The 25,115-nt window shown below is 34.5% G+C and overlaps 1 protein-coding gene across 1 annotated transcript in view; it reads left to right on the forward strand.

Moving 5' to 3' along the window:
• LOC123693470 (RYamide receptor-like) overlaps positions 1–25,115 on the forward strand; it is a 79,312-nt gene that overhangs the window by 52,275 nt on the left and 1,922 nt on the right. Inside the window, exons 2-7 of the mRNA XM_045638601.1 lie at positions 591–1,292; positions 1,971–2,166; positions 13,130–13,198; positions 16,831–16,842; positions 20,337–20,471; positions 21,247–21,316. Coding sequence (XP_045494557.1) covers positions 682–1,292; positions 1,971–2,166; positions 13,130–13,198; positions 16,831–16,842; positions 20,337–20,471; positions 21,247–21,316 — 1,093 coding nt within the window. The 5' untranslated portion in view covers positions 591–681. The remainder of the gene's footprint in view (positions 1–590; positions 1,293–1,970; positions 2,167–13,129; positions 13,199–16,830; positions 16,843–20,336; positions 20,472–21,246; positions 21,317–25,115) is intronic.

The raw sequence follows: 25,115 nt of genomic DNA on the forward strand, positions 1-25,115 counted from the left end.
GAAAATGTCGGAACGAATTTTAATAACTTGTACCTACTTTTTTTATTATATAAGACTCGTTAAAGAATATGAGTGTTTTAATTACAAGGTCATGTAAGTGCAATCTTTGAAAATTAGCCCAAATGAATTACATAAAATAATATTTCTCTTTTTCACATCTAAACATCGTAAAGTTAAATGCTAGAATATTACCTTGATTAAATTAAAGTCTGTGTTGACGCACGCAGAATCTGTTTCAAATTAATTATCTAATATATATAAATCTCGTGTCACAATGTTTGTCCTCAATGGACTCCTAAACCACTTAACCGATTATAATAAAATTCGCACACCATGTGCAGTTTGATCCAACTTGAGAGATAGGATAGTTTAAATATGTAGGTACCACGGGCGAAGCCGGGGCGACCCACTAGTTAATATATAAATTCCTTAAACCTAAATAAAGTATATTATTATTTTGTAGAAAGATTCATTAAATAAAATATTTACCAAGCACTATTCTAAAAAAATTGTACAATGCATTATTATGCAAAATTAGAAACTTCATTGACATTTGAAAGTTAATTCCATGTTTTTTTTCTTTGTTACAGATAAATGCAGAAGAAGCATTCCAACTTGTTAGGTTTATTTCAAGTTCTCTTGACTCTGTTTGAAGTAATGGAGGATTACAAAACGTAACCTATGATGTTGGATTCCAATGAACCTTACGTCAGTACGGAATACGTCAATATTACTAATATCACAGAAGACACAAACCAAACAGAGAACGCAACATGGACAGATCATGCGATCTGCGACCCGGGTTTCACCAGCTTCCTATCAACGCCGTTCTTTCATTTCATTGTCTATTTAATGTACTGTACAGTTTTCATCATCTCCCTTTTCGGGAATGGATTGGTTTGTTTCATAGTTCAAAGCTCACCGCGAATGAAAACAGTGACCAACTACTTTATCATGAACTTAGCTATCGGTGATATATTGATGACTTCATTGTGCGTTCCCTTTTCATTTGTTCCTGTTCTAGTGTTGAGGTATTGGCCATTTGGAATGGTAATGTGTAAGATTGTGAATTACTCGCAGGCAGTCTCAGTGTTTGTTAGTGCTTATACTCTAGTGGCTATATCTCTGGATCGTTATATGGCGATTATGAGGCCGTTGAAGCCACGTTTGGGCCGGGTGGCTGCGAAGTTTATAGTGAGTGCAGTATGGGCAGGCGCCTGCGCAACTGCCGCTCCTATATTCATTGTTTCTCAAATTCAACGACCGACACCGTGGCATGAGTTTTGTGAAGCGTGAGTATCTTTACTACTTATCACAGTATTTTTTTATCAAATTGATTTAAAAAACCTACTCCCTCTGCAGTCGTAATCAGTATCATTAACAGGGGTTAAAAAATACTGGGAATAGAGATTCCCATGTGATAATACACTTTGAATATAAATGGTGTACCTGTCGAATTCGACCATTATCTTAAACAATAAATTAAATCACTTCCCTAAATTTCTACGTTGAGATTCTAATCACAGCAATATATTATTATGTTCTCCCATTTGCTTGGCAATTATCTATAAAATATATTCAGTCACAATCAACTTTCCAAATTGTGTATGTATGTAATGGCGAACATAATGTGTTAATAAAATACTTCAAAAATCATTAATATTAATTGATCGTAGCGTAAAAAAAAGGTATAAAGTTTTGTTATAATAACGCTTTTGAAATATTTCACTATTAAATTTATAATTATTTAAAAAAAAACAATCAAACACAAACATTTATTTATTCAACTAGACTTTCTTTAGAAGCTCTTTTGAATCGTCAAAATATAACTACTTCTAGGTTTTTATTCTAAGCTAAGTCACATTACAAGGACGTCTGTCGGTTTTATTGCCTATTTAAAGGTAAATTACTATATGACAGGCACGCCTGTTCGCTTTTACGGCCGATTCTGAAGATAAAAACTATTTCAGGGACGTCTGCCTCGAGCGCTGGGAGCACACAGAATACAGCCAGCAGTACTCCTACATCCTGCTAGTTCTACAATTCGGTTTGCCTCTCTCCGCCCTGGTGGTGACGTACGCTCGGATCGCGCACGTGGTGTGGGGACCGCCACCTGGCGAGGCGCAGTCCGCTAGAGACTCCAGACTGCAAATGGCTAAGAGAAAGGTAAACATGGATTTTAACTAAGGAAAACCAACACAGATTTCAATTTATATTAATTAAGCTTCCACGTTAACAATGTATTTACTTGTAAGGAGGAACGCTGGCTCTTAAGACAGAGATAATTAATATAATCTAACATTACTTAACAATCCAGTCTGCAAAAGAAGAACGTAGTACTATCAATCTAGAATTTAACAAATAGAATTAATGTTAATTGTTTAGCTTATTCATAGTGTCCCTTCGTCCAGCATACTCACCATGGAATCCTGATATTTCATGAATGTCAAAAAACTGTTCTGAAATAGTGCTAAATAGTGCCCAAAGGAAAAAAATAGTGCTCTTGTACTTGCGAAGTTATAGCCATAGTTCGATGAGTATGCTGGACGAAGGTTTCGCCCAGCATACTCACCTCCGTCCGGAGAATCTGTATACGCTTCAAACATAATTCATACTTCAAAAAATAGTTCCCAAATAGTGCCAAACGGTGCCCAAAAAGAAAAAACAGTGCTCGAATAACTTCGGAGTTACAGGCTTCGTTCAGTGAGTATGCTGGGCGTAGGTTCTACGCCCAGCATACTCACCTCAGTGCGCGAATATCGAACGAGCTATAGGTACAATTTACGTCTCAAAAAATTGTGCTTGAAATAGTGCCCAATATCAGTCCAATTTTTGCTTGACTTTTGACCTAGAAAACCATTAAATTTGATTGTAAACTTCTACATACATTACATTGAGTACAGTCGAATACAATATTATTAACTTTCTTTCTAACAATTTTTGTCTTGTGTAAATTATTAATTGTCTATGTAAGGGAGTATTTACTTTAGAGTCGCAATATTATTAATTACACATTATTTTAATAATACTTTATAATAATATGATTAAGCCTTCGCGCGTCGCATGGGACCCCGGTAGCTAGGAACAATGATTTTATATATTTTGTCTAGATCACGGCGCTTGAAGGATTAAGATATCAAATGAAGTAAATCATGCATGAAAAATAAAGTTGCTGTTATTAATGCTTACATTACAACTGACAAAATTATTCAAAATAATCATTTTCCGGATCAAGGACGGTACCACAACGTTTACGGAATTGACCTGTATTCCTCATGTGATAAAGTTCAATATAGTGTGGCAGTAATGGATGCACGTACGGTCAATAGGTATGGGGCTTACGACGCGCGGCGCCCGCGACGCAAATGAATATGTTTATGTTTAAATACTAGATGGCGCTGCCCTAACATCTTACGATTATTAGACAAGACTGATCTGTATTTTGAAGGTGATAAGGGTCCATTTTGTGTCACAAAGCAATCGAAACGAACAAGCGCTTCTCAGTTTCTTTGTTTGTTTACTTCGTCGCACATCATTATAATAACGCCGGCTTTTGAGTTTGACTACATAGTGGGTTGCAAAACCAAACAATGTGTTGGTGATGTCATTATTTACCTATATAAAATTGTGTATCTAGTACGTAATCAATATAGGAGCTGCACCCAAATCAGTAAGTATATTTCAATTTATAATAGTGGCATTTAACTAAATTGATTTTACACTCATTCATTAATTGCACTGTAAAACTAGGTAGCAAGCGAGTTGTTTTTTACAAAAACACGTTCATTTCAATTAGAAAGTTTAATATTTTTGTCCAAAAACATGTGTCGACGACTGTACCCCATTTTACGTTAGTATGTAGAAGTTTACAATAAAATTTAATGGTTTCCTAAGTCAAAAGTCAAGCAAAAATTGGACTGATATTGGGCACTATTTCAAGCACAATTTTCTGAGACGTAAATTATACCTATAGCTCGTTCGATATTCGCGCACTGAGGTGAGTATGCTGGGCGTAGAACCTACGCCCAGCATACTCACTGAACGAAGCCTATAACTCCGAAGTTATTCGAGCACTGTTTTTTCTTTTTGGGCACCGTTTGGCACTATTTGGGAACTATTTTTTGAAGTATGAATTATGTTTGAAGCGTATACAGATTCTCCGGACGGAGGTGAGTATGCTGGGCGAAACCTTCGTCCAGCATACTCATCGAACTATGGCTATAACTTCGCAAGTACAAGAGCACTATTTTTTTCCTTTGGGCACTATTTAGCACTATTTCAGAACAGTTTTTTGACATTCATGAAATATCAGGATTCCATGGTGAGTATGCTGGACGAAGGGACACTATTCATAGGCTAGATAGGCTAGGTAGGTTTAAATTAAATATTCGTTTTTTTTTGAGTAATTCTTTTATTTACAGGAAAGTGACGCGATCTTTCAATTTTAGTTTATTACTTTCTACTAAGTATAGCATACTTACGTTAACAGTACAAAAGCTCCGTTATAAGCCTCCGTATTTATACAGGGTGTCTCAAAAGAAAGTTTATATTTTGTGGATGAATAAAAAAAAAGTAAGCGGTGTATTGAAAAAATGTTTATTAATTATTAAAGTGCATAATATAGAAATTTTACCTGAAAATAAAATTTGTATTATGTTTCCTAAGACGTCCGTAGTCCATTATGGGAGAGAGTACATCGCCTTTTTCCCCGTGAAGTCGCTAGATGGTGCTAGTTTTAAGCCCGTCACGTGGTACCGCCGCCAGCGCCGCGAGTGGTGGGGACAAAACTCACCACAGTTCCGGCAAGCCACCAGAAATATCCTCATTGTTCGTCTCATAAATGATACGGTAGCACTGGTGCAAAAATAACACCAGGAAGACCTTATCTGGACTACGGACGTCTTAGGAAACATAATACAAATTTTATTTTCAGGTAAAATTTCTATATTATGTGTTCCGTTTGACGTCCGTAGTCCATTATGAGAGAGTTGTTTGTTATCTCCTGGTGGCTTGATAAATAAAACGCAACAATGTGATAGAGTAATGCCCCAAAAAGGTTATAAATATCCTATAAACAAAGTATATACTTAATGTATAAAATCATGACTTTGATAATTATTGAAAATTTGTCTCAATACCTTATACATGGTACATAATACATCCATAAATATACTACAAGTACCTATATCTTGTCAACATTTTAATCAGTATATGCCTTTCAACCTGAGTAGGCTGAAAAATCTCGATTGTGATTACTAATGACTTCTATTTTGATTAGCATTATATACACTACGACAATAATATAATAATAATTCCACCATGTGGCGGAAACACGGGGGTTCGAATCCCACCTTGTGATCGAATTTATTATATTCTTTAAAAAATTTGTATGTAAATACTAAATAATAATGTTTATAAACATCTCTCTAGTTTACTTTTGCAAGAATGTCATTAACTAGATATTTTTCCAAATAGATTGATGATGCTACTATAACTATGTAACATCACCCAGATTTCGACCTCGACTCGAAAACAGCTCGCTTTACCCTGCCACCTATGATAGCCGCTGTAGCTGGTCTCACCGGATGCTGTGTATTAATAAACAAATTAGTCAGAGAACCTCTTATGGATTGGAAATGCAAAGAAACGTTCTTATGTGCCTTGGAACTGGATTTATATTTACATAATAATTGCTAGTATGTGGAAGAATATGTTTTGGAGCCCAATGCGGAATGCGAGGTTAAAACGCGTCTTCACTATCGACCCATTGTTTTGAATTGTAATGTAAACAGGAATAAATAGAGAACACGTCCAAAAGCTAATAACAGTAATCACATAGCTGCGCGTTAATAAATGCAAACAATTTTTTGTTTATTTTATTAATCACATAGATAAATAATTATTATGCTGATTTATTTTAAAATTATTTCGATAAGAGTTTTTGAATAATCTTCCTTGCCTTCCGGATTTGTAATTTTGAAAGATTTGTTCTAGCTAAGGAAATACCCTGAGGTAATGTTTGCTTAAATGATCAGATGAAATTTTAATATAATTTTATTTTAATACAAACTGACTGATTTTATGTATAAGAATAGTGTACTAAACCGTCAGTTATACATAATTTAGCTAAGCATTTAGCATCCTTTTATAGCCTGGTCAGTAGTTACCAGCAGTCTATGTATGTTTCTATTTTTTTTAAGCTGTCCATCAAGGTGTACAACAGATTGATCTATCCAAAATGAGCCAGACTTTCAGCTGTAGGTTCTGTATATGAGTTGGTGCTGAACCTGTGCGTGTTTGTCAGTGAACGATTGAGAAGACTTATCCTGATAGTAGCACGGCTCTTGAGGTCTGGGTGCAAAGACTGGTTCTTCCACTTGGGTAGTATTATAATGAACTCGAGGCAATAGAGCCGGTTGTTTAAGTTTAAGTCTGTCTTACTTGAGATGACGTAAGCTGTTTGAGCTGTGATTAAAATTTATTTGTAGAATTCCCCTCTGAATGGAAATGTTTGTGTCGACTGTTCGAGCACGTTGCATTAGGAGCCGGCGCGATTGCGCGAGGATTCGGCTTCCTAGCTGTACAGCTTGTGAAGTGTTCAAACGTTCAAACTAATAACTCTTGTCAAAGAGATCTCGTTCTGCCTTTGAATGAAATTTTTTCTTACTACCTCGACTGTCAAGGTTAGGAAAGCTATTACTGCAAACATTTCAATTTCCATACCAACTTTTTTGACACTGGGTCCAAGGTCCTTTCATTCAATGCTTTGACTTTCCTGTGAATTGGATACGGCTGGTAGATATACTTGTTTTTACACTTATTTGCTTTTAAAAGATGTTTTTGAACTAGATATTTAACAAGTGCGGCAGTTCATTCTTCCCCGGAGGGAGACAAAGGTTTCAAAGTTGATTAGCCCTAAGAGGCGTTCCTGTAGCGCTGTAGCGTGTGTCAGTACATCCTTCCCCGGAGGATGATAAAATTTGCAACGATGACAAACCTTGATAGGCGTTCCTGTGGCGCTACAGCGTGCGTAAGTGCATCCTACCCCGGAGGGTGATGAAGGTTTCAAAATGAAAAGCCTGAGAGGCGGTCCTGTACCGCTGCAGCGTGCGCCACTGCATCCATCCCCGGAGGGTAATGGAGGTTGCAAAAATAATAAGCCCGTGGGGCGTTCGTGTAGCGCTGCGGCGTGCTCCAGTGCATCCTTACCCGGAGGGTGATAGAGGTTGCAAAAGTGCTAAGCCTGTGAGGCGTTTCTTTAGCGCTGCAGCGTGCGCCAGTGCATCCTTCCCCGGAGGGTGATGAAGGTTGCAAAGGTAATAAGCCCCGAGAGGCGTTCCCTTGGCGCTATAGCATGCGGCAGTGCATCCTTCCCCGGAGGGTGATGAAGGTTGCAAAGTTGAGAAACCCTAAGAGGTGGTGTGCCTGCTTGAGGGACCAACTGCCTGCTATTAAGCCTGTTTTTAGGCACTGACACTTTCAATTTACCATTTCCATTTTCCAACTTGCTTCCGTGCTCCAAACCATTCGTAGAAAATCTTAAACGCTCGGGTGTCAGAATAGATTCTATCGGATTGATATTCCAAAGTAGGTTAGAGACGAACTTTATTTCGAATTGAGTTGAATTGCAATTCCAAAGTCTCTGCAAGCCAATCAATTGGCGATTTGTGCTGAACAATGAAACAATATAACATAATATGTAAATTTTTTACATTTCTTGCAAAATAAAATATAATTTCATTTCATTTCAATGTGGTATACATGCTGTTCTGGTGAATGTAAATCATTGCCCACGTAGATCACCAAGTAAAGGCCACAGTCCCTTGGTTCTTGAGCAGTCCAGTTTGTGACTGTCGCAAACATTCTATGAGCTGACGCTAGCCCGAAGGGCTGATACGTTATCTTAAGTAATCGACCTTCGTTTATGATGTATTTATAATATCGATATGGTATTCAATAGTGATACAAGGATATAGGAGGCGTCGATACGTACGGGTAGACGATAGCCTCGCAAATACAAAAATTATAATTTTAAGTAGAGTATGTCATGTCACAGTTAACAGTGGGTGTGAAATTGAAAATTACTCTGTATTTGCAGAACTTGCTTTTCTTAATTATAAAAAGGGGTGATTAACAATAGAGTCATGGTGTTCGATTGACGAACCCCTGATGTTCAATAGTGGCTTGAATCTCCAAAGACATAAAATATGATGTCCGAGTTAAAGAATAAATAAATATTATTACCTCTAAGTGAAAACTATGGCTGGTTTTCGAATTACATGGTATTCGAGGGTGATGAGATTAATTTGAGCTTTGTTTGTTGAAAATCTCTCCCCCCCCCTTTTTATTCTTTTGGTGTTTCCTCTGATTCTAACTTTTGTATTGATGAAATGATTTGAAACGACTTAAAAAGTCGATCTTAGCGGTTATTGAATGTACTGGTAAAAACTGATTGTGACGAGTTTTAAACCAACTTATCAAATCCGCCTATCTGCATACGCAGCGTATGCCATGCCAGGCGTATTCCATGATTAGTAAGTTAAAAAATACATTCCACAGCGGGAGGAATTTTATATGAATTTAAACTTATCAATAATCTCCTTCAAAGCATCTCTATTAATTCTTAAGTTTATTTGTATGGAGAATAGATATCGCATTTAAATTTAGCAGTAATTAGGCACAGAGTCGCGGACTAATTTAATACGTCAGGCAAAAATTATTATTAATATATTTGTAAGAAATTGATAATAATAATTTACCTATTTCTATTGTGCTTACAAGATATAGGCAACTACATTCTACTTGATTCGACTCGTATCGGATGGATTTTCTAATCTAACGATATTAAGAAATCGTTTTTTTTTTTTTTATATATATTTACCCTCAATTCGGAAAAGGCACAATTCACATACATTTATAATGTCCGCGTAGCGAATACGATTCAAGGAGGAATAAAATCAAAAGATCGAAACACGTTTCGGATCTGCTTTCGGCAATTAATACTATCTTAAAACCGATATTTGTGAAAATGGATTATCTAACGTGTAACATCCAGTAATAACCATTCACGTTGAAAGAATTGTATTGAAATCATCGTAAATCACGTATAATGTGTTAATAACATGACTCACCGTGTTGAGACAATATCTCAAACCTGCACACGAGCGGCTGAGCGCGCGCTGGCGGCGCCATACACGCTGCGGCGGTTCCTCGTCGTCGCTGGACCCCGAACAAGTAGAACTCAGCTCGGAAACACGTAGAAAGCGCACTGTTAAGACGCTCGACACGATTCGGTAGGCCCTTGGCCTGCGCTATAGACCTATGGTCGCGATGCCACGCTCGTGGTTGCAGATTTATACTTCATATAAATCCAAATTTCGTTCTTCGTTTGAAATAACGATAACGCAGGTAACACTATTCAATATTCATTTCACTATGAAACGTAACGGACTTTTTATAAAACTATAAAACTATTTAAAAATAAAAAACTGAACTTTCTACTTCAATCTCGAAAGTTCGTTTAAAATTGTTACTTAAATTTATTTAAATTTAAATTATGAATATATGTATTTTAAAATACAGTATTTTAAAATAACATATAATCTAACGACTTGCGTACGGTTTGAAAAACGACGCAACAATGAGGATATTTCTGGTGGCTTGCCGGAACTGTGGTGAGTTTTGTCCCCACCACTCGCGGCGCTGGCGGCGGTACCACGTGACGGGCTTAAAACTAGCACCATCTAGCGACTTCACGGGGAAAAAGGCGATGTACTCTCTCCCATAATGGACTACGGACGTCAAACGGAACACATAATATGGGAATTTATTTCTTAAAAATAATATCGTCCAAATGCAGTTCATTGCGTTCACGGCGCTCATTTAATCGAACAGTAAAATTACAGTATTTATGACAGCTCGGCAGGTAGACACAGTGATGGCTGCCATTTCGTGCTGGATATTTTCTTTTAAATGCTCTAGAGAAGTTGGTTTGTTGGCATACACTTTAGATTTAAGATATTAATATATACAAGAAATTATCAAGAATAGAAATTAGTGAGGAATTATTGGCACTTACTTTTTCGAAGACGAAAGGGGGCGTGCGGTTACAGTAAATTCAGAGCGATGGTAGACGAGTTTTTAGTGCCTGCACTGCAAAACTTTCCTGGCTATAACCAGAGAACATGGTTGCAGCAAGACGGAGCTACATCACACACATCCAATATGTCTTTACCTCGAATTCATGAAATTTGATCTCTAGGAGAGGTGATATAAGTTGGCCTCCACGCAGCCCTGATTTAACTCTCATGGACTTTTTCTTGTGTGGGGTATCTTAAATCTAAAGTGTATGCCAAAAAACTAACTTCTCTCGTGCATTTAAAAGAAAATATCCGACACAAAATGGCAGCCATCACTGTGTCTACCTGCCGAGCTGTCATAAATAATTTTAGTATTCGATTAAATGAGGGCCGTGAACGCAATAGACTGCAATTGGACGATATTATTTTTAAGAAATAAATTCCCATATTATGCACTTTAATAATTAATAAACATTTTTTCAATACACCGCTTACTTTTTTTTTTTTATTCATCCACAAAGTATAAACTTTCTTTTGAGACACCCTGTATTTTATTCACGAGAATAAGGCATTGCGAATGCATGGAATTGACTTCCGCTGCCTGCCATTAGGTACTCGGAACGTTAGTATTAAAAGCTTGCACTGCATTTATCGTCTTTTATACGTTCGTCACTATAAGAACTCTCTGTAATTTATTTATAAATCGATATAATTGAAACGCGAACTTAAAAAACTCTACTGCTATGTTTCATTGATTAGTAAACCAATGCTTTCGTCGAAATTAACCAATTTGATAGACGAAGGTGAAAACATTTATCAATCATTATATTAATAGGTGAAAACTTTTATTAATCAATCTCAGACTGAACTAGTCTATAATAATTATAGGTCATTGCGTCAATCGTTCGTTAAAATATCATAAAAATAGACTTACGCTCTAAAAACTAGGTCTGTGAGTTCATCCAGAAAACTTCGTACTGCGTCATAAATTTTCTACAAATAAAAGGCTTCCGGCTATTAGGAACGGATACAAAAACAACATTGATTGCTTTGAAAATGCAATTTAACTAACCTAAAAATCTAAGAATACATTTCAACATTAAGCAGCCTTATTGCTATGCTCTGTGCGTCTAGTTATCACAAAGCGTTTTCTTCCAGACAATCATCCGAATGTAATAAATTAATACTAGTTACAGCATTATGATATGCATATGACCAAATTAGGATGGATATATTAGCCGAACACCAAGCTTCGAAAAATTTTATACAATTTTGGAAATCTACTCGAAAACTTGATGCTAAGCCCGGTCTACCTGTGAGTGTGGGTGGGAAGAATGATCCAAGAGAAATCGCTATGATGTTCAAGGATCATTTTACAGTGAAATCACCTCTCGGACCACCTAATACAGTAGTGGATGCGGGGTCTGGAGGGCGTGGAGATGAACCTCTGTTTTATATTATATCTTCAAATGAAATTAAGTCAATTATTAAGAATATGAGCAGAGGTAAGTCTCCAGGTCATGACGGGCTCAGTATCGAGCATTTAAAATACGCGGGTTGTCATCTGCCTAATCTACTCTCGATGTTTTACACATTATGTATAAGGCACTCCTATCTGCCAGCAGATCTCATGAAAACAATCGTTGTACCTATTTTAAAAAATAAAACAGGTGACATCTCCGACATAGGAAATTATCGCCCCATATCTCTCGCTACGATTTTGGCTAAGGTATTGGACAGTGTGCTTGATGCGAGATTAAACAATTTTTTGGACTTACACGATGCACAGTTTGGTTTTCGACCTGGACTTTCCACTGAAAGTGCAATCTTAAGCTTGAAGCATACTGTACAATACTATACCAAGCGTAAAACACCAGTGTACGCTTGTTTTCTAGACCTTTCCAGGGCGTTTGACCTCGTGTCGTACGATGTTTTATGGAATAAGCTGGAGGGTAGGGGTTTACCAGTTAGCATTCTTAATATCTTTAAGTATTGGTATGCCAACCAACGTAATATTGTAAAATGGTCTAACGCTTTTTCCGAATCGTATGTGTTAGAATGTGGTGTAAGACAAGGGGGGCTGTCGTCGCCTAAATTGTTCAATCTTTACGTAAATGGCCTTGTTGTCGAACTCAGCAATATGCGAGTTGGTTGCCGGATCGGAGGTATAAGTTGTAACAACATAAGCTATGCCGATGATATGGTATTGCTGGCTCCGACTGCAAGCGCCATTACTGAGATGCTCAAAGTCTGTGAGACATATGTCGCTGCTCACGGTTTGCGTTATAATGTGGCTAAATGTAAATGCATTGTTTTTGGGGACGTTGGTAAGCATAGGAAATGTACGTCTGAGATATCTCTTAACGCGTTTACAGTTGAAAGAGTTAAAGAGTTTAAGTACCTCGGACACATGCTTACTGATGACCTCAAAGATAATGTAGATATCGAACGTGAGCGTAGGGCATTGGCGATCCGAAATAATATGTTGGCCCGTAGATTTGCCCGTTGTAGTAATCCAGTGAAAATCACGCTTTTTAAAGCCTACTGCCAGAATTTCTACACGGGTAGTCTATGGTTTGACTATACTGATAGATCGCTTAATGCCTTACGTGTCATGTACAATAATGCGTTTAGAATGCTGTTGGGACTGCCTCGCTACTGCAGTGCGTCTGGAATGTTCGCTAATGCGCATACTGACGATTTCTGGGCGATAATACGCAAAAAAACAGCGTCTACATTCGATAGAGTGCGGCGCAGTCGCAACAGTCTCTTGATGGTAATCTCGGAGAGATATATGTCATCTTTCATGGGACACTTTGTGCGTAGACTTGTCCATTCAAAGCGACAGGTTTACGCATAGGGTGCCCCGTGAACTGATGATAGTACTTTAATATCTACCTACTAACATTAGCTTTTTAAGTCACGTACTAACATTAATGGATCGCTGTAATCTAATTGTTTAAATAAATAAAAAAAAAATTAAATCTTTTAAATTATAATTTAAATCATTTGTTTTATTTGTATCATATAGATATATATTTTGCTTTCAGATGATCAAGATGATGGTGACTGTAGTAGCGGTGTTTACAGTATGCTGGCTACCTCTCAACATTTTCATTGCAAGTATTATAAACATTTTCATTATCTATGTTTCGATTATTTTTAACATTATTAACAAATCGTATTTTATTTATTTATTTAAATCAGTAAAAAGGTTTTGTTTGATTTCTTCTGTATTTTTGGGACTCAACTCTTTTATTTGGTTCAGCAGTATAAACGGGATAGAAATTTATTTAAAAAACTATCTTTACTTAATATTATAAAGATGGAGAATTTGTTTGTTTGTTTGAACGAGCTAATCTCGGGAACTAGGTACTGGTCCGATTTGAAAATTATTTCGTTGATAGATAGCCCATTTATCAAGGAAGGCTATACAGGGTGTCCCAAAAAGTAATGATGAACGGAAGCTGGGAGGAAGAGGACCTAGAGGGCTATCCGAATCACCCCCATGTACCTATGTTATGCGATTTTTCGTATTCCCGAAATAACTTTACCCGAATTAACTCCGAAAATACGAAAAATCGCATAACATACATGGGGGTGATTCGGATAGCCCTCTAGATAGACCCTGTATATCATCTCGATAAGACCAACAAGAGCCGACCACTGCAGGTAAAACCGCGGAGCACAGCTAGTAATAAAGGTTAATCTTCATTTAATTTTTTATTAGAAGTCTAAAAGTTAATCTTGTACAGTTCTCCCAAACTAATAATGCGCATAGAAAAATTCGTCACTGTTCGGCAACTGTCATATTCCCCGAGCCTCCGAAGACGATATGTTATATAGAGTGGTTAAATCTATTTTCTTCATGCATACTTTATTAGAATTATGAGTTTTATTGCAATTTTATGGTAAAAGAGAAAAGTAACGAAATTTGTTTCGATAATTTAATGTAAGTTAATAGCGAGGATAAGCTACACGATTGCGAATACATATTTGTTGTATTGATTTACTTGGAAAATTCTATACTTAGAACTATTAAAGTGTCTTACTGAAGCTGACGTACTGGTGGATGTATGGAAGCTTAAAATAAGACAAAGTTTATATTTAAAAAAATTATTTTCAAACACTGCTTTACATTAAAATCTCTGCTTTACATTGTAGAAATCTAATCATTAAAATCTCAGTCCAAAGGATTTACAAAATCAGGGATTATCTCTATTTCTGATATCGTAGAATGATCAGAACTTTCATTATGCTCTTATTAATTTTCACTTTCCCCACTGCTATCTGCTACCTGTGTAAATAATCATTTTATCGGATAATTCAACTTTGAAACAAAACTAAGAAGGGTATGTAACAGCAACTCTATATAATTCCATACAGAGATAATACGTGCGGTCACCACCAATATATAAAGACGACTGACGGATTTTTGAATTTTTTGACTGACAGGCACCGTCACCTATCGCCTGAATTGTTTTCGATTGTGTATGACTCTGAATTGAATCCTATTTCTTTCGAACAAGGTGCAAGATGCAAGTGCATTGTTTAGGGCACTTACGATTCAATGATTCGGGGTGATTCGGGTGTTTCTGGAAAAACGATAATTAGCGAAGCTCTGCATGCGCATTATTAATTTTGGAGTACTGTACGCTTATTTTTTACAAATATTTCCTGAATATGTATAATTTGTCTTATTTTGAACTGCGATTTTTTTCGCATTAAATTAAAATTATTTTAACATGCAAAATACACACTTGAATTCCAGTTTTAATGAACATACCCTTGGCAAAAGGTATAAATTAAACTACAGTAAAAGTCATGATCCAATTAATTACAATAGGTACACGCTGTATGATATTTTCTGGTGGATATTTTCTGGAGTGTAACAATTATTGCTTTTGTAGCACAGAATATTTTCTTGTTCAGTGTTCATATTTGTAGTTTTTTAATTGTTCATTTTAATAAACAAATTGATAATTTATATGGTAATATCAGAACTCAGGAAGTCTCAATAATATTTTACTTATTAAAAACTAGAAGCTTCGCACGCGTGGTCTAAGAAAATTCGCATAGGCCATATAACATAATATAACACTAAAAATAAATATAGCTAGACATAAAAATCGTACCATAAAATAGAATCTTTGCAACATGAAAGAAAGACAGACAAACAAACAAACACATGAAACCCAAAATAAGATATAAAATCCTTGACGCATAAACTGCTGAAACGTTTTTCATTCATAAAATTTGACAAACACAAAGAGGGTAACTTAGATTAAGACACGATAGTTTTTATCCCGAAAATCCCACGGAAACGGAAACTACGCAGATTTTCCTATGACTACGCGGGAGAAACTGCGGGCGAAAGCTAGTTAATCTGTACCTCAGGAAAGATTGTATAAAACGTTTACCTTAATATTCTGACAAAAGTGCGGATTGTCTATAGGTAAACCCAACCGCCCACGAGGCACCAGGTATTAAACTTTTAGCGAAAATATATTCAGAATAAATAAGCCTTAACGCTTTCCTCAAGATGTAACGAGTGTTAACGTATTATCAGTACAATCATGGTATTACAGGATTATGGTTACAGGAAAAAATAGGGAAGGAAAACCTTTTTATATATACTTGTGTCAGAATTTAAAAGACACATAGTCACCTGTTTTATTCGGAAAATTGTGAAGTGGATCGAGTTTATAATCTCAATCTAATATAATATTAAAATGATGTCTCATCTAGATACAACAAGAAAAAACTTTCATTAGCTTACTATATTGGAGTTATTTAACAGATTTTTGATGTTGTGTTATACTTACTTTATTGTCCTATGACAAATTAATGAATATTCATTTTAATAACATGTAAAATTATAAAAATGATAAACTAATTTCCTTTCATAATTCAGTAATAAAATAAAAAAGAAAACATCCACTTATTTCAGGTTTTTTTTTCTCCGAAGTATGTACGTACCGAAGGTTTGTTATGTCTGAATTCCATGCTATTATTTTTTTACTTTTCAGGGTGAAGTTTTCCTCATGTTAATACGTCTTTCATTTCTGATTCAAAATAGATCAAAATATATACCCAGTAAGAAACATTTAATATTAAATCTATTTATTCTTCTAAATCCCGCACATTTTATGAAGAAAAAAAAACTCAAACTCAAACATTTAATTATTCAATTATGCGTGTTCTAGGAGGATCTAGAACACACATAACATTTAAAATTGGAATTGAGTAAACAGAAGATGAAAATATAATAAAAAGTATATGCGCTTATTTTTATAATGTAAGTGTATAATTTTCCTCTTCATTATAAATAATGAAAAATGTATCATTAAAATAATAAGATTATACCGAGCTCTAGGCCCCTTTTAGCAAAGCTTTAAACTACGCAGTAAACAAAGAGTATTAGATGTATTTATATAGACTTCACGTCAACGGAACGAATTCCAGTAAACAATAATAATTAGTATCTTCTCAGAAAGGGTTTATAATGGCACTGTCGTAACATTGTTTACAAAGAATTAGGGTGCTTTCCCACCAATATTATCGTCTTATCCTGTGTCTTATCATCGTATAAATCGTCTTACTTACTTTTATCATTACTTTGTGTTTCTGTTTTGGAGATAATATTATGAATGTTAAAATTTGGTTAGTGGAACTAATAATGTATGGAGGCGGGCGTTGGCACCTGTGCCGCAGCTTATTTAAGCTTTTATGGGTGCCATCGTGCATAAAGTTATTGTATAATGTGTTGTTGTGTTCCAAATAAACAATTTTGATGTTTTTTTTTTTTTTTGACTGTACGAGGAATGTGTGTGTCACATATCACTAATCATATCGCTTCATTTAAAGTAGAGCCATTTTAATAGGCAACATTTGACAGTAAAATTCAATGACTAACCTAGTAACGACGACATAGAATAATATATTATTTCGTTTTGTTAGAACTGCACATTTTCTTAACTTTTTTCAATTACCTACGATTACATTTCTATAATAAAAATGACCGATACTTAGGACCGATACAAGTAATTTCCAGATTTGATTTTACTGATAAACCATTCTAAACACAATAAACAATTTCTGATTTAAAGAAATGACGTCGCTACTTTGTGTCAATAAACTGTTTTTCTTTTTAAATACCAGAGACGTTACTCTAAAAATCGAAATCTGACATCTAGAGTCGAATGCATCGATTACTTGTGAATAAAAATCATCATAAATTAATAAATGCGTTGTGTTTTTAACCCATTGAGCCCCCAGCGGCCCGATCGGTCCACGACACAGTAGATTTTCTATTGTATCTGTGATTCCGGGGGCTGCAGAGTTATTAATTATATAGATATTATGTACTTGTCTTTTTTTGCTCCTTAAATTTACGAAAGAAAGTATATTACTGGGACAGGGATTCGCCCGATGAATTTTAAAATTGACATGTATTTCAAGTTCGATTGACAAATGTTCCAAGTCCGTATCGATTAATTCTCTTAAATCGATGTTTTCAAGCAGGTTACCTCTCTTCGAAGATAAAATTGATGACGTCAAAATATGTTGCCTATTCAATTGGCTTGACTATAGTTATAAGTTTTAGAGCTAGCGCGCACGAGCAACTTTGTCTCCGCAACTATTTTGTCTCCGCAACTATTTTGTCTCTCCAGCCATGGGCTAGTATGAAAGTGCGCGTACGTAGCGACGCAACTCCCAATACAAATTGATGGGAGAGACAAAATAGTTGCGGAGACAAAGTTGCTCGTGCGCGCTGGCTCTTAAAGCATTCTTCATCGCTTGAAGCGATATTATTGGTAATTTCCAAACACATTCCTCGCACATCAATGGTGGAATAGCACCTTTATCCATGTGAAAAACACGTTCCTTGTGGACGTTGTTTTGTCCTACTCTCTGATAAATATATGTAGAAAGTGCCTTTTAGATAATAACAAATTGTACAGCGAAAAATTGACTTACTAGTGATGTAAGCGTTATTTGCGCATTATAGGCTTCGCCCGGTTAGTGAAAGAATATGAATATGAATCAAAATTGGATCAGTACTTCCGACGATTATCCCCCTACAAACATTGTTACAAACTTCTTTATAATATTGGTATTCATAATACATTGGTACTGAAAAAAAAATTCTGGACCATTATAAGATAAAAACCCTGTTTTTACCACGAGAATTTAGAAATGCAAAAGAAGAAATATATAATTTATTTTTAGATAATATGTTTAATTAAAGACTGATCAGAATTTATTTATTATTCCGTAAAAGTAGAAAGACTCATTAATGAAAACACTGCCGAATTGTGAATCTCTTTCTTGAAGTAATTTCCCATCAATTTAAATTATCATACATGATACAAGTCAAAAATTGATAGGACTTCAGAACCGTTATAACAAGTATTATACGCGGAAATGGTGGGATTTTTACTATGGAAAAAAGTGTAGGTAATAAATATGTTTTGTAAACTGCAATGCTGAAAACATAAATTGGACCCACAGCAAATTTTTCAAATATTTATGAATAAAAAAGAGCGTGTCTGCCGAGCACACGTGTCAGAAGTGAAACATCTTTGGCAAGATTTAAATTGATACCAAAATCGTCGCCTTACTCCATGACGTGACGCGACCTTGAAATTTCACTCTCAACGCGCCTAAAAAATTTTCACTTTAAAAATTAAAATTAAAAATACAATGTACGTACTTAGGTAATAGTAAAAAATAGGCATTATGAATATGGACAGTGTTTTTCTATGGTTTTTCTCATGTCTGGACATCTGGCAACTGACATAGTATGATTATAATAAAAAGTAAAAAATTGTTTTATTAAAAAATGAAGTAGTACATATTACTATATCATCTAATTTGAATAAGAAGCTTTTCTGAGTTTGTGTCTAAATAGACAGAGTTATATAAAAGTACGGGAATGTTTATGAGGAAATACTTTTATGAATTTTTTCAACTTATTTTTATCTTAATTTATTATATCAGATAATATCAATAAGGATTTAATATAATATTTTATAAATGAGTTTATATAAATTAATTTTCTATTATAAAGTTTAAAATGTTATAGTTACACTGATACTATATTATAATTGTTTAATAAAAAAATGCTTCTGTAACAATACCTACAATCTATTAATCTTTCACAACCTACACGTGTTAGTATCGAGATAATAAATCTATTTTAAAACCGATACCATTAGAGCTCTAGTTTGATCCGATGAAATACAAAGAATTAATATGTAAGTATTATTGATACGATATCATATCATCAGTGATCCGTGACAAAAGGGTCGCTTCAGGGATTATATTTTTCCGAACGTTTATTCAAATAACCATAATCGTTTATATAAGATTCGTGTAAAACTATGAAAATATTATTTTGTTGTTTGATTCAAATCATACATGAAAACAGGAAAATTATTGGGTAAGTCCTGAAAAGTTCAATGGGTCAAAGAAAGGATGCCTCTGATTTCATATGAATTCTCAGCAAAATCAGAGATACATTTTTTTGGCTCTATAATACTTTTATTATTTTAATAAAGGTAATTAAAATAAAACATGTCTAAAAATAGGTGAATAAAACAAAGGTAACACGAAAACGGTATTTTATTTTTTGTTTAATTTTCTTCTTAAGTATTATATTAAAAGTAAACTAGATTTTATATTAATGTCTATATTGAACGAATTTTTCCCAAAATTATATTGCCTAGCTTAATTTTTCATCTCCAGAAACTACGATAGACTTTAATCTTGTTGTAGTTCCTAGAAAAAGAAAATAAAAATTACAAAAATAATTTCATTACAATAAAAAAAATGTTATTGGGATCATTTTTATTTTTTACCTTATACATATTATACATAATATAATTTTATTTTAATCGAGTCCTCCGCCGTTCTTTTATTTACACCTCTATTCTAATATAACCATGGTCTGCTAATTAAATAATTATTTTATATACCTGAATATACGATTCGAATTATTACATCTCTGACCCCAATATTTATCTTTGTGAATCGAATTTTCAAGTCATCACTCTTTTCAATTTTAATCACATTACCTTAACAGGATAAGGTTTCCGAAAACCAACCAATGGAGGTTTGACAAGTATTTCCAACCAAATTGATAAAGATTCTATTTCCATTTCCTGTTCAAGCAATTACAATTTTAACGTACCAACTGTATATTTTTATTTTATCATTTATATTATTTAGATTCTCTGGACGATACATGAGGAGGACGTAGACTGGGCGATGTGGCCTGGCATGCCATATGTGTGGTTCGCGAGCCACTGGCTGGCGATGTCGCACTGCTGTTACAATCCCATCATCTACTGCTACATGAACTCGCGCTACCGAAGGGGTTTCCAGCAGGTAACATTACTGCTATGTATATCTGCTACAACCCTATGATCTACTGCTACTTGAACTCGCGGTACTGCTATCAGTGGGCTTAATCCAGCAGGTAACATTCCTGATATCTTTTATGTTGTATATCTGCTATTAACCCATCATCTTCTGCTACGTGAAATAGCACTACATACTACTTCCAGCAAGTGACATTCTTGCTAATAAAAAATTATTGGAACTATTAATGCTCTAGCACCTACCTATTCCTTGAATAGAATTATGTCCCTTGATGACAATATTTTTAAGAGGACACACGAGTATGGGAAGTTTTGTGCCGTCGAGATTTCGTTCCACTTTTCACTTATCATTTGTTATGAACACATTTCACTTATGGTGGTTAAAAGGAAAGTAATGTTGCCAGAAAAATAAAGTCATTGTACTACAAGGGTCACGGCTATGGGTCTATTTCCATTGTTACGATTTCCTTTATGAATTACAAAGTGTCCTTAAGAAAAGCCTTTTTTTGATAGTGGGGAAATCTTCCGAAGATACCCACGGCCCACTGGGAAAGAGCCGTGGGTTATGTCAGATTCTTACCGACTAAAACACTACTGTGTTCCGTCGAGCCGCTTTAATGATGGGGCCGCGGGTATTGGTTGGAATTCTTCTGCGACCGTCCTTAAGAAAAGCCTGGTCGATGTGTATTACGCTCATATACTTCCAAACATTGAACTCTTGAAGGATTTTTCATACTCTATATGTATAGCTGTAATAATAAGATAATAATTAATATTAACAGGCTCTGAGCTGCATACTCCGTTCGCGCACAGATCAGCCGCCTTGCCCCAGCGATGATGTTCCTTTGTCAGGTAAATCATTTATTTTTAAAGCAATAGGTAGAAAGAGAAAAGAAATATCTTAACGTGAAACTCAAGAACGATTGAAAGGATTTTTGCGATTTTTAGTTTGTTGGACTAACGAGAAAATCTTAGACTTACCGACTGGTTGTCGGTGCCGATATGTATCACAATAGTAATTTTACCTCGGTTGTGGTAGAGTGAAAAACCAATTCCCTTTTCCGTTTCTAATACGAATCATCGTTAATTTCTAATCCTACACCAAATTATTTTAGTATACGAACAGAATAATACATTGAATGAATGAATGATTGAATGATATATTCGACATTCGTATATATTCGTAATATATTCATGAGTAAAATGAAAAATATCCGTCTCTATTCAGAATTTTTAACATTTCATCTGGCGCTATAAACGAAATTAATCATATTCATATCGATGAAAACTCTTTAATGAAAGGTTTTATATATTAAAATTATAAACGACATACGAATAGATTTTCGACGCTAGGTCATTAGCTCTATTATACAAAAACTGCTCAACCAATTTGGTGTATAATGAATTGTTTTTTTCTCTTGTAGCTAAAGTTTTACATGTCAATCAATAATTTTATTAAAAGTTCAAATAACTTCGATATAAATCAATGTGGTTAAGTAGTTACCTATATTTGACAAAAATATATATTTTTATTACAATACAGTACAAAAAGACTTTACTTACTTACTCTTTAATTCTTGCTCACTATATTGTCTACATAGAGTTGCTTGGAAGAAATCGCTCACGAGCGATAAAGCCGCTCTTTGTATATATATATTATATATTTTAAGTTTGTCTTATATCATAAGTTATCTCAACCTTGTAACAAACTGTATTTCTGTGTATGTACAATAAAGAGTATTCATTCATTCATTCATTCATTCATTCATTCATTCATTCAAAAGATACTCCAAATTGACATTTAACGACTTTCATTTGTGTTTACTGTATCGAGTTTCCGCGAAGTCAAATAAAAGGCAAAAGAATCAACAAGCGAACGAGAATCTGCTATGAGCATCTCTATATATTTCCTTTACGCATGTGTTAAGCGTAAGCTTTATATTTCTCATTGAATTTATTATCTGTCGACAAATTCGGCGAAGTATTATTTTATAGTAGTGTGGAAAAATGACAGCGCCATATAGCGCCATAACTTTCGCACATTGGAACTATACTAATATTATAAAGCTGAAGAGTTTGTTTGTTTGTTTGAACGCGCTAATCTCAGGAACTACCGGTCCGATTTGAAAAATTATTTCAGTGTTAGATAGCATTCATCGAGGAAGGTTATAGGATATATATCATCACGCTGAGGTCAACAGGAGCGGAGCAATGCGGGTGAAACCGCGGAGCACAGCTAGTTTATTATATGTCGCAGAAGTCGACAAATTCGGCGAAAAATTAGTATATCATTTATTAGGTATTATACAAAACTGGCGAAGCCGCGGGAGGAAAGGTAGTCTTATATAAATAATGAGTTTCTATCGATTGCCGATTATTAGAATAGTGATTGATGGCTTTGTTAATAGACCATGTAACTTAGTGATTGAGCATTAATTTTGTGTTTGGATCGCGTGATAACCTTTGGTACTATTCAGAAATCTAGTTTGTTTGGATATCAAGCTGAAGAGTTTTTTATACTTACTATTATTTTTTTAAACTAAATGTTCGTGTTCAGTTGAAGATTTTCATTCAAAAAAATTCATTGCCTTGATGCCAATAAAAATTCAAATTGGTGGTAGGTAAATGTTAAAATATGTTATGATGATTCAAAAGTTCTTCTAGAAGAAGTGTTATTGAATAAATAAATGTTTGAGTTTGAGTTTTGAGTTTGAATTACAATAGTGACAAAAAATGTCTCTATCAAGGATTTTCATTAAAGCCAAAACCTAAATACGGTTTATTTATTTATTTATTTCATTAAGGATCACCAACATGACATACACTGATACATAGATAAAAGCATATCTTTTATCGTTTAATCTCACATTCCTGCAATGTGTCACAATTTAACGTAAACCACACCGCAGAGTTAACGAACTTACATTTTAGTTAAAATTATGCATTCCTCTTTGAACTAGACGGAATGAGCTACTTCGCTCGTAGTAACTAAACACGGAATATATTTAACACCTAATGTTTTAAAAAAATACTTATTTTAATATTTTGTATGCACTCGGTACAGCAAGAAATTTTTTTCTTATACATAGGTAATTAGGTATATTGTAAGGCTGAAGAATTTGTTTGCTTGTACGCGCGCTAATCTCAACAACCACAGGTCCGATTTGCAAAATTATTTCACTATTAGATATTCCATTTATCGAGAAAGTCATGAGATCATCACGCTAAGATCATCGCTTTACCGACTTCAATAGTTGTGATAATGTACAGATTTAAATCAAATTCACGTCTTAGAATCAACTTTTTAAATTGCTCACGTAACAAACCCTTACCGTGCATGTGAATTGTAAAGTAACGAAAACAACGAGCGAATGCTCATTCTAAAGCCACTTTGTAAAATTATGTTAGTGAAAACAAGCGAAGAGCATTCTTTCGTTATTCTTAGTGCGTTCGAGTTTCTATGCAATGTACTAATACTGAACAACACTGAATACGAGTTTTCGTTTACACTAAAAGACTCTATGTTCGTTTGATGTAAATGCACCGTTATGCAAAGTTTTTAATGACTGACTGACTGACTGACTGAGACTGACTGAACTTTTTTTTCCACGAAGGTGAAATATGCTTAATTGGAAATATTTCAATATTAAAATATGTTGTAGGTACTATAAATGGCTTAATAGCGGCGCCAACATGAACATTAAAATTATATGAAGCATTGATCTTATATTTCTTGTGTATTACCATCATATTCTATATTTTTTTTTTTTTTTATTATATGAGACGCATCACGCAACAAACTCTTTCCTAAATATTAAGAAGCTGAAAAGACTTCAATATCTAATATCATTAAGATTAACTCCCAACTTATCTAAAACTACTTTATAAAACTTTTTAATAGTATTCTCGTTTAAATTTGGGTGCTTTGAGGGTCTACAATAGCAGTTCATGTTTAATTTTATTAGAAAAGTTTTAAAAGCGATTAATTATTGTTTAAGTCCAGGCCGCACTCTAAAATAATTTCTGGCACTGAGAGACCGGTTAGACCTGCAACTTTATTACGTCTTTGTTAGCACAAAGACGTAATAAAGTTGAATATCGCGTGCGCTCTTTGATCGCGTTCGAGCTCGAAACTAAATCTCGTAAGTCTCAATTCTTATTTCGTTTGGGATTGGATAGTAAACTATATTTTCTTACTGTTAACATTTATTTTAGACATAAAGTCCAAGTAAATCTTTAAAAAAATGTAATAATCCTTAAAAAAGGCATAATTTTTGAATAATACATTTATTATTCAAAAATTATGCCTTTATTAATCTCTCGATTTCTCATTTTCGCTCGATTTCTCAGTTACAATTACGTAACTGTCTTATTACATAGAAAGAAAAAGACCCAATAAATCATATACTAAATTCCATTTTGATTGTATGTGTGACTGTTTCAGAATATTAATGCAAATTCTCATAAAATTTAGGGAGCCTCCTCTTAATCCAATCAAAGGTTAGTTCTAACCCATTTAATTATTTTTATATTAGCAAAAAGAGAGTAAGAAACTTAAAGCTAATCTTACCTTGTAAACTTTTAAGTGAAGGACTTCTACAATGACTTAGAAAGAACGGGAAAGTAGGCTAAGACCTTGCTTCAACAGGGC

Source organism: Colias croceus, chromosome 7, assembly GCF_905220415.1.
Source record: "Colias croceus chromosome 7, ilColCroc2.1".
Classification (NCBI taxonomy): Eukaryota; Metazoa; Arthropoda; class Insecta; order Lepidoptera; family Pieridae; genus Colias; species Colias croceus.